This window comes from Anthonomus grandis, chromosome 11, assembly GCF_022605725.1.
Source record: "Anthonomus grandis grandis chromosome 11, icAntGran1.3, whole genome shotgun sequence".
Classification (NCBI taxonomy): Eukaryota; Metazoa; Arthropoda; class Insecta; order Coleoptera; family Curculionidae; genus Anthonomus; species Anthonomus grandis.
In genome coordinates this window covers 17,108,241-17,120,826 of record NC_065556.1, presented here as the reverse complement: position 1 = coordinate 17,120,826, position 12,586 = coordinate 17,108,241, and the positions used below count along the sequence as shown (strand labels likewise).

Genomic DNA, 12,586 nt, shown 5'->3' with positions numbered 1-12,586 from the left:
AGTTGCCCGTCTTTTATTGTTTTTATATTTTTTGAGAGCATTATCACGTTCGTTTAATAATTGTTTAATAACGTCGGTCACCCAGGGAGCAGGAGGTCTGCTTAGCCGAAATGTTCGAATTGGCGCATGATTATTATTAAAAATTTGTATTAAATTTATATTTAGAAAGTTGATTTTATCTTCTTTATTTTCCATGTACAGTATTTACTGTCCCAATCAGTTCCACTAAGATCAGCAAAGAATGCATCATCCTTAAAATACTTAAAACATCTGTAGGTATATAATTTTTGAGTTGACTGAGAAACCGCGTTTAGTTCACAGAAAATTAGACTGATCTTATAAAATATCAGTATTAATAATTCCGGTATTTAAAATTAAATCAGATTTATTAGTAAAAATAGGATCTAGAAGTGTTGCTGTGGTTTCAGTCACTCTAGTCGGCTCATTGATAATTTGATTTAAGTCGTAAGAACTAAAGCATTTACTCAGAGGATTGGAGAGATTAAGCAAATTGATGTTCATATCACCTGTAATCAAAATACAATCAAAAATTGGTGAAATTTCAGATAATATGGAATGAAAACTTAAAAGAGATTCCGTGACGGAGCAGACCGGCGACCATTACTCCAACAAAAAAAAAATACTTTTTTTACCTTAAAACCTAAAAATAAACATTCTAGTGAACAACTGTCACAAGTTTGCAATAAATAAACTTTAGCATATAAGAGCTGTGATCATGTATAGCCAAACGTCTGTTACCTCAGGATTCTCATCTATATGCTCAGAGAGCGTTTGTCCTATTACCTCTGTATTAACCAGAATCTGACTTAAATTAATTAATTTTTCAGAAAGTATAGAAGATCCTGAATGTATGAATGTGGTTGCTGATGGAAATCTAATATACATAAGTTTATCAGTTAAAAAAATAATTTCACTTAAATAATAGATTAAGGCCATTATTTGGAAAATGTATACTAAGAACTCTTGAACAGGTTTAAACTCACATGCTAAATTCTTATCATATTAAAAATTATGTTAGGTGGTGTTTATTATATCCAGTCGAATAAAGCCAAGATGAGAGTCTATCGATGGTTAGATCAGTTGATTATCCTTATTTCTGTTAAAAGACATTCAAACTCTTGGCAGAAACATTTATATTTCTGTCAAAAGTCTAGAATAGTAAACTATTAGGGTTTGTTAGGGAGTGCGTCTGTAAATGTTTAGGCCAGTTAACTTTTGTTGTCAATAAACCTCCAGGTTTCTGTCAAACCAAATGCCTGCTTTAAATTCCTATCCAGTGAACGTCAGATAAAGAGAAAGCGCCCAATCATCATGTCATGTATTGTACTATATCTTTTATTACTGTTAATATTAAATAGGTGGTGTTTAAATTTTGGTTAGTAAGTTCTATTCAGTCTATTATTGAATTGAATAATATGATGTTCCAACATTTCCGATTCTCTAATAAATTTAGTCAGCAGGTAGTCCTTGCCTTTATCTTATAAGTAAATCTTGATTAAATATATATGAGATCTCGAAAATTGATCAGAATTTTCGGCTTTCGGCTTTTGAGTAGAATAGACCATTATGGGACCGTTACGTTTTTTATTTTTTTCTTTTGTCCACCTAAGATTTACCATTTTCTTGCTTACGCATATTAACAAACTCAATAATTTTAAAACTAAGTTTTGTTAAATGTAAGCCATTGCGGTACGGGATGCTATTTTTTCGCACTACAATAAACGTTATAAATCTTACAATGCAAATAAAAATTCGTCCGGTGTTATCACATAATAAATTAAGCGAAAACACACGTACACAAAATACACATGGATCGGGGCACCGAGTTTCCGGATACCTACCCAGCAGCAACGTCTGGCAAAATGCGCTACAATAATAACGCAAAATAAATACTACTAAGGAAAACTTGTGTTTAGATTACTTTCTGGAAACAAAAAGCATATTGTATTATCAAACGAATCAAAATAATGCCGAGGGGTTCGTTTTTCGTGCGTCGCGCGCCCGAGTCGCTATTTGCTCAGCAAATATTTCTATTTATACCACAGGGAAGTAACATTTTGGATAAACGAAAACGGTACAACAGCTTCTAGGGCAAAAAAAGAAAGCAGTAAAGAATATTATTAAAAAAGATGGTGCGTCTTTGTTTCCATTGAAAACAACATTGATTTTCCTTAAATTAAACTCGAGGTTTTCCAAAACTATTATAATTGATTCATAAACTAATGGATTAAAAGCCACCGAAAAGTTACCATTCGAATTACGGAAGATAGTTAAACTCTTGCATACGTCGGCATTAAAGTTATACGAGAATTGGTGGGAATAGAGAATAATGCTCTATCCGACCGCGCACAGTTTTAATTCGATTGGATTGCAATTAGGATTTAGAAATTTAGATGTAAACGGTGACTCGGGCTGCCCTTGTATTTAATCGCTCATGGATGGAATTATTAATGAGTGAACCTTGCTCACTAGGACTAGAGCTAATTAAATTTAAATAATGTTTTTGGTAACTTTATAACGTGGCATAATTTAATTAATTTTTTTTAAATTTTATGTGTATTTACATAATACCTTGAGACCTCTTATTTTTTTAAAAAGTCTGTATGTTAAATCTTTAATAATACATATTCACAATGTCAGATCTGACAAGTAGGTTCTGAATGCCTCTCATTAAAAGATGTGCCTCATTCTACTTAAATAGACCCCAACATTTTGCTGTTTTTTTAGAAAAAAGCTACATCCTTAACTTTCTATACAGGGTGTCCGAGACAAAACAGTCCACCCTGAATATCTTGAAAAATCAATTATTTAGCCATAAACGTCTAAACACGTTAAATTTAATATTAAGGAGGACATTTATTGATAGAAAAAGTATTTCTCTGATCGTCCCCTCACCCCCCCGTCATTTTTTTAAATGTGAATGGGGTCGAGTGCTACCTTAAATTAAAAGTTAAAATTAATTTTATTCTCTACATAGCCCTATTTTTATATTATCATTTCGTTCTCAAGAAATATGAATAAATGTGGATCAAAAATAAACCTTTTATTATGAAAAAAATTTAAAGTATCTAATACCTATTTTACTAAATGTTGAAATTGATCTCCGTTGACATTTATATAAAAATACAATTATTGTTCAAAACGTCTGCGCACATAAGCGAACATTTCGGGCGTTATTAACTGACTTTCGTTAACAATTCTATTTCGAGGATCTTTAAGGGAGTCAGGCATGGTGGCTTTGGTTTTTAGATGACCCCATGAAAAAAAATCCAAAGTGGTAAGAGCGAAAGATCCAGCAGGCCATTCTACGGTAGCGCTTCGGCCAATCCATCGTCTATCATCTTGTTTAAGTAACTCAGTCATTCTGGGATTAATGGCGTCCTGCAGAGGTTCCAAGTAATTTTCAGCATTAAGATTAGTATTAACAAGAAACTCAGCAATATGATCTCCCAAGATAGCAGCCCATACACTAAGTTTTTGAGATCCATGCATATGAATTTCTCAAAAGAAGTGAGGATTAGTATTGCTCCAAAATCGACAGTTGTGTCTATTAACTTCCCCATGTAAATTAAAGAAGCATTCGTCCGAGAAACAGACATTTAATAGCAAATTTTTCTTACGATTTAACCAATCATTCAAAATTGTACACGACAATCAAAATCATCTTTATTTAGCTCATGTACTATGTAAGTAAATTGTATTTTCTATCACAAATTACTTTAATCTAAATGCAAAAGTCTGACAAAAATTTTAACCGATTTCTGCCACGCCGAGAGGAATAAAACTCAATTCGTGGCCTGTATGTGAATGCAGACAAGCCGCATGGATTTAAAATATTGTTTCTATAAGCTTAACTTAATGTTATTCGTGTGATAGATACTATCTGATTAACTATACACTTCAACGCAATTAGTCTAAACTAAATAATTAACAAAATAGTAATTAGCTTACGTAATATAAGCATTTGGTCTATACGACCTTAAATAAATTAATGGCAATTATCGTGCTTCTAAAATCTAGTACATATAATACGCTTATATTGGTCCCTAATAGCACTGTAGATGCGACAAAAATCGAATTTAATATCGGATCGTAATTTTTGCATCGGAATTCTTGTAATATATTTGTGATCCTTATCTCTTGTTTCTCAAGTGAAACAAAAAAAATTATTAAAATTTACAAACATTATTTCTTTTTGAGCTAACTGTAAAAACTCATTTCTGGCACAGTTTCCATTAATCATTCAATTACTTGCTAATAATCATCGTGCTAGGAGTTACTCTACAGAAATACAGTGATATCGTTTTTATGATAACGAGTAGGTACGTCGTCAGATCTTTTGGATCTTAATTGGTTGGTACTTTAAACATTTTCCTTTTATCGTAATTGCTATAATATAGTAGTGTGTTTTCCTATATCATAAATTTAAAAAAATTAAAAAAAAATTAAACTTGGTTCTAGATTTGTAGATTTTTTCAAGCTTTCTTTCTATTTCGAGTCATTATTTTCTATTTGCCACCTCTATTTTAAAGGAGTTTCTGTGTTTAAAGGTGACACAAGAATGCTGTTACAGATACTGGGGTGGTTGCTTTTCACTCTGTCTATTGTCGATAAAGAAAAGTATTGGCAGTTTTAACATCGTTTCACCAAACCATATCTGTATTAGATTGCATACAGGATATTAATGAGGTATGCATATTTTTTAGGTTCGATTTGAGAATTGGATATTCGTAACATTTTCCTAGAAGGTAAAAAAAAGGTTTTGGAAGTTTACATTTGGATAGTAATAGTACATATACAATAGGCAATAATACTAATGCAATTGCTCTACATCAGCTCTTTATTCAAATACCAACTCTCGTGCTTTTTTCTTAAAGGATTTTAGGATAGTTTGGTATTGACTAACTCCAGATACTATGACTTTTTTTGTTTGTATACCATGAATTATGATTAAGATTAAGTTTTTGTGCTCGTAGTCTTTATATGACATTCAAGGCATATGGATATAAAGAGCATCCATATACAGGTGTAGCAGCTTCTTTGTGATACTTTCCACTTATCTTACTGTTGATTCGGTCAACTTCTAGAGTTGAATTCCTTTGGTAGCTCCTATTTGACTAAGCTGAAGAAAGCTGGTAGGTTTCTTGTCTGCAGATAGGGATTTAAAATGTTGGAATAGAATTAATAATTTACCATAAAGATTAATTTTTACGAATATATTAAATTATCCTAATTAAGCTTTATTAAAAGGATTATTCATAGAGAAGTAGAATGTACTGAGATTATTAGCTTAGCCTTAACTCTCGTGTTTATATTATAAAGATCAATTTAAAATAACATTTTATTATATAAATACTGCAAATCTTTAAGCATTATAATATAATTTAAACTATATGCAGGTATCATTTTTTATGCACATACAACCAACAAAATGATCAACAAAAGCCTGGCTAACATGTTTATATTACCAATAATATATATTAAATATATACAAGAGTTTTTTTATGTATTTGGACACATATACAGTTATACACGATGCGTAAACGAAATTAGTAGGTCAAATACGATAATAAATTAAGAACTCTAGAGGAGTTAAATCTGGAGATCGCGCTGGCCACTTAAGATTTCAATCTATTTCGGCTATTAAAGACACTCTTATTAGTGTGTGTCGTCGAACGATATTAATTTAGGGAAATTAGTTAAAAATAAATTATTTTAAAGAAATCGGTTGGCATTGTTCGAAATTCCTTGGGCTAAGTTCTTGGTAAACCCCCCAGTACCTTTATATGGTATATGCCTTAGGGTTCTCAATAACTGATGGTAAAATTCATAGCATTGTATTGGGTTTGATCTAAATTATCCTTTTACCGAGACAAAACAGACCCTTCAAATGAACCATATTCTTTTAAATTTTGAGCCAATAACTCAATATACGACAAACTTGATTACAAGTAACCACATATCACTTAACAAATCTAAAATCGAGTAACATTTTATAAATATTTAAGCCATAAGTTGAGAATAAACCGCGATAAACAAACCTGTCATTAAATTACAAGACAGTTTAATACTAACCAAAACTCTTTATTTTTCTCTCGACATGTGTTTTGCTAACGATGTTAGCATCTTTCTTCAAGATTAAAACAGGTTTTTTTTGTACCGCGTGGCCAAATAAGCGAGGTAAGCGGCCGTATCTCAGGACCTGTATATCTGGCAACAACGGAATTTTTTTTATTATTATAAAAGTGGCCATGAGAAAATTCTGGACGATGATATCTTTGCTCGTTTTAAAGTTATAGCGAATTAAAGTTTTTTACGCACCGAGCCTAAACTTACGTACCGTCATCTAGTGTCCCGCCTAAAAATCTCTAATTAGTATTACCACAACTAGGATACCATGATGTTATCATATTGATTGATAAATTATAAATTAATAATGCCTATTTATCATAGAATAACTGGAAGTTTATGTGACTTTCTTAAGGCGAATAATTTTATTAACGAATTTCTATTTATATTTTAAACCCAAACATATTTGGTATTTAATGCCTCGATAGGTGTTTAAGCTGCTTTCCATCACATTCCAAACAAGCTTCCAATCTTCTTTGGGTGGATAAAATTGCTGTTTCGATTTCAGCAGCTGATATTTTATTTATTGCACCACGGATTCTGTTTTCCATATCCTGTCTTGTTGTAGGTGGAGTTTGGTACACGATATCTTTTAAACGACCCCATAAGTAAAAGTCTAGGCATGTTAAATCGGGTGACCTGGCCGGCCAAGGATATAGACTCCCCCTTCCGATCCACTTGAAAGTAATTATTTATATGATGCCGCACCAAACGGGAAAAATGTGCTGGGCACCCGTCCAATTGGAAATACATTTTCCGTCTTACTTCCAATGTCAAATCTTTCATTAAAATAGGCAAGGAATTTGTTAAAAAATGTAAAAAAACATTACCGGTTAATGTGCCATCAAAAAAATAAGGACCATAATTTTCATTCCGATAATGCCACACCACACGTTTACACTCCAGCGGCCTTGGTGCTGGACTTCTCACATCCAACGAGGATTTTCAATCGAACAATAATGCATATTATGCCTGTTGACTTTCCCATCGCTACAAAAAGTGGCTTCATCGATCCACAGAATCTGTGTCAAAATCCCTGTTTTCGCGAATCATTGCTAGTATCCATTGGCAAAAATCAATTCGGCGCTTAAAATCATGTTCGTTTAGAGCTTGGTGTAGGATTATATGGAAAGGGTGTAGCCTTAAAATAAAAAGAAATGCCTATATTCTAGAAGAAAATTATAATAAAAAGATGTATTACCTGTGGTCTTTAAGTATATTTTGAACAGTAGTTCGAGCTATTCCCAAATCTAAAGATAACGCACGAGTTCCAATATGCCTATTAAACTCTACGTAGGCCAACACATTAATAATGTTTTCTCCAGTACTTCCAGTAGAGCGACGCCTTCTAAATTTGGGCCGAATAAAACTCCCAGTATCGCATAGTCGCTATAGCAACCGTGGAAAAATTTTTCTGCCATAATGGCGGCGATCTGGATACTCTGGATATACTGGTGCTCGCGCAAGTAGTGTAGAAAATTTAATACTCACTATAAAGACTTGTGAAAAAATTAATGACTCAGCAATCTATGGAGAGGCCGTTGTTAGAAATTATAGTAAGAGATACAGTTCTAAATGTAATTTTTAGAACTTAAACACGGATCAACGATGCTGTAGAGAAAATAGCATATATAAAATGGAGAATGGAAGATGCTAGATGAACTAAACCAACACCACCGAAATAAAGATCTTTATTTCGGTGGTGTTGACTAAACGCGTTCTAGGTTGCGTCCTAGGTTACAGGCATTAAGAACTTCCAATACGATAAACTGATGATATTAGAAAAATTGCAGCAAACTGGATTCAATCAGCATAAGATCGAAAGGATGCCGATGGCAAACCACTACATGAAAGTTCCTTAAATAAAAAAAACTTCAAGATGTTTAAGCTAACTTCTAAATAAGTGTATAAACAGTGAAATCCTTAATTTACAAATTAATATTTTCGTATGCTTGTGATCCTTATCTTGGGCACCCTGTATATTAAATTAAAAGCGAAAAAACAATGTTCAAGGTTAGATTATAATTAAATTACCTAAAAAAATTAGGTTTACAAAAGTTTTAGTTGACGACAGTCACCTAAAATCGTAACGTTTTTTAATCATCAACTTCTGATGCTAAATGATCAATCGGCTTTAGAAACTTTAATACATTCTCTCTACACTGCGAACTGTTCTTATGCCTTATGCCTCAAGGCGATGATCAAATGCTATTTTACATTAAAAATATGTAAATGACTGGTGTCCCGAAATCGGAGATCGCGATAACAAATTAAAATAGACACATATTTCACCTATTTAAACCTTATTTGTTATTCATGTTCAAGCATATTTATGCATATTAGCACCTGTGTTATCGGAGAAAACATTCAGTGGCCGGAATATTAATTTCGCATCGCAAACACACTCGCACAATACAACAACACGAATATACAATAAATTTACAACAAAATCCCGCCGGACGCAAAAACATTTGTTGATTCGCAAAACAAACGCCTTAATTTAAATTGTTTGTTTTTCATTTTGTTTTCAATTTGCTAGACAAATAATGCCGACAAAGTAAGGGTATACAATACCTGTACGAAGTTACGGCTCGGCCACTGTCCACAGTTTTACCAAGTGATCCGAAAATGAATTTTCCTCTGGGGAGTGCTTCAAATGCTACCCTTTAAATAAATATTTTTATCCAGTCTTGTTTTACTTTTAGGGAGAAGTTTTTTTTCTGTGTATTTTTACTTTTTTCGTTTCCTGCTTAAAAAACTAAGCTGTAACAAATATTATACCAAGTTAATAAATTCTTTGTTGTTTTAGGCCGAAAAGTGGTTCGATGCTCCTATATAGTAGAAAGAAAGTCCGTTATCGTAGGGATGGATATTGCTGGAAGAAAAGGAAAGATGGAAAAACCACGAGAGAGGATCACATGAAACTCAAAGTTCAAGGCACTGAGGTACGATATTTCCATTACCAAATTGATTCGGTTAAAAGTATTTACATATCTTGTCCATTACAGGACCTACTTTTACTTCTAAAGATTGTTATTATTATGCCACATTAGGGAAAATATTATTTCTGTCAGGGGTCTCGAATGGTAATAGACCTCTATTAGTTACCTTAGTGGTAATTAACAGCAGAAAGTAATCAACTCGTATTACTTTATTATATTTGCCAGCATGCAGGTATATTAGTAAAATAGGCGTACTATAAAACTGACATTCATGGTCATTTATTAGATCCACGGAGGATAAGTAATAATGGTGCCTTTTGCTGAGATATTAGGGAAGTTTGGGGTTTTAGCACAGGCTTTTAAAAGCAATTTTGGTACATGATATTTAAATGGCTTTATTAATGATAAGTATCCCTAATATAATAATACATTCTTAGAAAATTTACGGAACGTTGAGGTATAACTTGTCAGACATTCTTTAAATATAAGAAATATGTATTTGAGAATATCCAGAAACAGTCATAGATTAATTTGCGTGAGTAGTTTAATTATCTGTGGAAAATTTTCTTGGAACAATTGGAGGTTTAAACCTTACTTAGATGAATATTATAGAATTTAAGATTAACATGCTAGTCAGCAGTAAAGAAAGATGTGAAAACTTAAATTTTTTGACCTAGTCAGGTATACTAAATGTCAACACCATACGTAATTAAAAACTAGATCATTTCTGCTAAGTTTAGTTTAAATATTATATAAACAGATATATTTCGTTTAACTTTGAAACATTTTAATATTGATGGATGTGATTTAGTTATGTTCCCTGCTATCAAAGATCATGTTTGAAGGATAATAATATTAAAAAATCCCAAATTTCATTAAAAATAACTGATAAACTAACTAATTTCAAACGTTAAAATAATTTTATAGGCTTAAGAAGTAAGTTGAAACCACGTCCATTTAAGTTATGCGTTGGCTAAATAAATATTTAATTTTGCCAGGACGTATTTAACCTAGAGAAAGTAAAAACTTTTAGTCTGTTTTCCATAATTTCGAAAAAATATGATCCTTAAATGGATAGCACATGATTTTTTGAATACATAAAAATTAATAATCAATTTGAATCAATCTTGCCATTCATTAAAATTGTTAATAAACAGTTATAGGCACTAACATTTTTAAGACTTGATCTTGACTGCTGATGTATACAACTTATCAAAGATTCTTTAATTGTTAAAAAGTATCTGCGAATATTTAAAAACATTCTTAGATACAAAACTTTTTATAATTTAGATTTAAAAACAAACAAAAGTTGAAAGTTGCAAAAGGGTGCTCAAATTTTATTTTTATTTTCAAGACAGGTTTTCTGAATATAAATGAAATAAGTAATTAGAAATAATTTTCGATATACAGGGTATTAAAGAATAAGATGCTGATCCTTAAGGGTCTTCATCCATAGAGGATTTTAAAAATAAAAGTTCATATAAAGATATGTCCTAAGCCCCTTAACTTTTGAGCTACAGGGTGTTAAAATATTAATAAAAAATCGTTTCTTCATCATAACTTTATTAACTTCCAAGATATGTTTATAACATTTAGCGCATACCCTAAGTATCAACGGCCATCTTTTGAAGTAGGATATTTTTTTTTAAGTTTATACGTACAGTAATGATGACTAAATATTTTAAAAAAAATATTATGTATTTCACTGCTTTTCCATAAAATAAAAACAGTTTTATGCGTTATTAGTAAAAAAAATATAATTTTATAAACATATATAAAAACATGAACATATGTACATTATTTCACCATTACAGTATAACAACTCTATTTTTTGAAATCTACCCGTAATAATAATAAATAGTTTTTAAACATTTCATACAGAATCTTCTAATTTTGGTTCTGGGTGACAACTTTCAACACTGCAGCTCAAAAGTTAAGGAATTTAAGGTATAGCTTTATTTGAACTATTCTCCCTAAAATTACCTAAGAATTAACATCTTATTCTGTAATTATATTTAGATTAAACATTTTATTATTTTTTTACAATTGATTATTTCAGGAATATTTCGTGTGTGAATGATTTAGGATATTCCATGATATAAGAAATAATGTCAGCCAAAATAAGGTTATGAATTTCATTAAAAATTATCAATAAGGAAAGATAGTTTTATAAATTTAAAAGAAGTTGAAACCACATCGATTTAAGTTATGCATATGCTAAAAAACATCATGTATTAAGAGTTAATTAGACTAGAGAACGGCAAAACGTCGGTATTCTTTCTTTAATTTCGAAGGTTCAATTCAAGATTTTTGGTTTGAAATATAATGAGAGCTGCCGTGAAACATTTAAAAAATATAATATTTTAACAATGCCCGGAATTTATATATCTGAAATATTATTATACGTATTTAAAAATCAAGAAAATTTCTCCAAAGTGATTTTAATAAATATAATGTTAGATGTAAGGATGCTCTTTATTTGCCGAAATTTAACTTTGTTTATTTTAAAAAGACCCCCTTTAATGAAGGAATTAGCTTATTTAGTCAACTCCCTGCTTCGTTAAAACGAATAGATAACTTCAACATATTTAAAAATAGACTAAAACGGCTTATTATAAGTTCTGCCATCTATGATATCAACGAATTTAGCAACATGCTGAAAGTCCCTCCTGCCTAGCCAGTGTGTGTACTTTGTACTGTTTGTTGGTGCTTTTGTGGCTATTATAGTCTCTAAGTTTTAGATGTGTGTAATTAGGTTTTTTTTTTATAATAGTTTTACTCTTTTAAATAAGTTAATTAGGAATATCAGTTTCTTTCTCCTGACTTGTCTTATTTTATTGTATATGTAGTATCAAATGACCAAAGTAATCAGTAATCAAAGCAATCGTCTTATCATTACATTAATAGATGCTAGTTAATTAGTTAAACACAATAAGGTTTTTAGGAGTCTATGTTAAATACTTTCTTAACTGTAGATTTAAATTGCTTATTTATTAACGTATATGTTATGCGTATGTTAAAGATCTAACAGTCTTGGACGGACTGTATTCCGTATATATATCAGACATAGTTGTTAAAAATTGACTCTTACTGTTAATATAATTTAGCTTCTACTTGTAAAGAATTATTTATTGTCAAACTTGTTCGTACTCTTGCTTTAATATCCTTTAAACTCTTATTCATGTATATTCATGTCCTCTTCGAATAAGCTCTTCTTTTACCTGCAAATCTTCGATGTCTCCATTGTCTTATTTACTTGAAGATTGATTTCTTTAGAATTCCAAAAAAAATATTTTTCTTCTGATATTAAATTTATAGTGCTTGTTGATTATGAATGGTACTGTTTTTCCCCTACTGTATTGACAGTTGCTTTTGAAATTTACTTAGCTTCTGCCAAATGTAACTAATTTAAATCTTTGGATTACTTGAGCTTATCGATGTAGATAGCCTAAATCATTGTCTAATAGCAATCTTTATACTTCATGCAAAACTTT

General features: G+C 31.1%; 1 protein-coding gene across 9 annotated transcripts in view; it reads left to right on the top strand.

Annotated features, from left to right (window-relative positions):
* LOC126742310 (calmodulin-binding transcription activator 2) overlaps window positions 1-12,586 on the top strand; it is a 999,827-nt gene that overhangs the window by 884,768 nt on the left and 102,473 nt on the right. For all 9 annotated transcript variants that reach the window (XM_050448959.1, XM_050448952.1, XM_050448953.1 and 6 more), the window contains one exon: window positions 8,960-9,095. In XM_050448959.1, coding sequence (XP_050304916.1) covers window positions 8,960-9,095 — 136 coding nt within the window. The remainder of the gene's footprint in view (window positions 1-8,959; window positions 9,096-12,586) is intronic.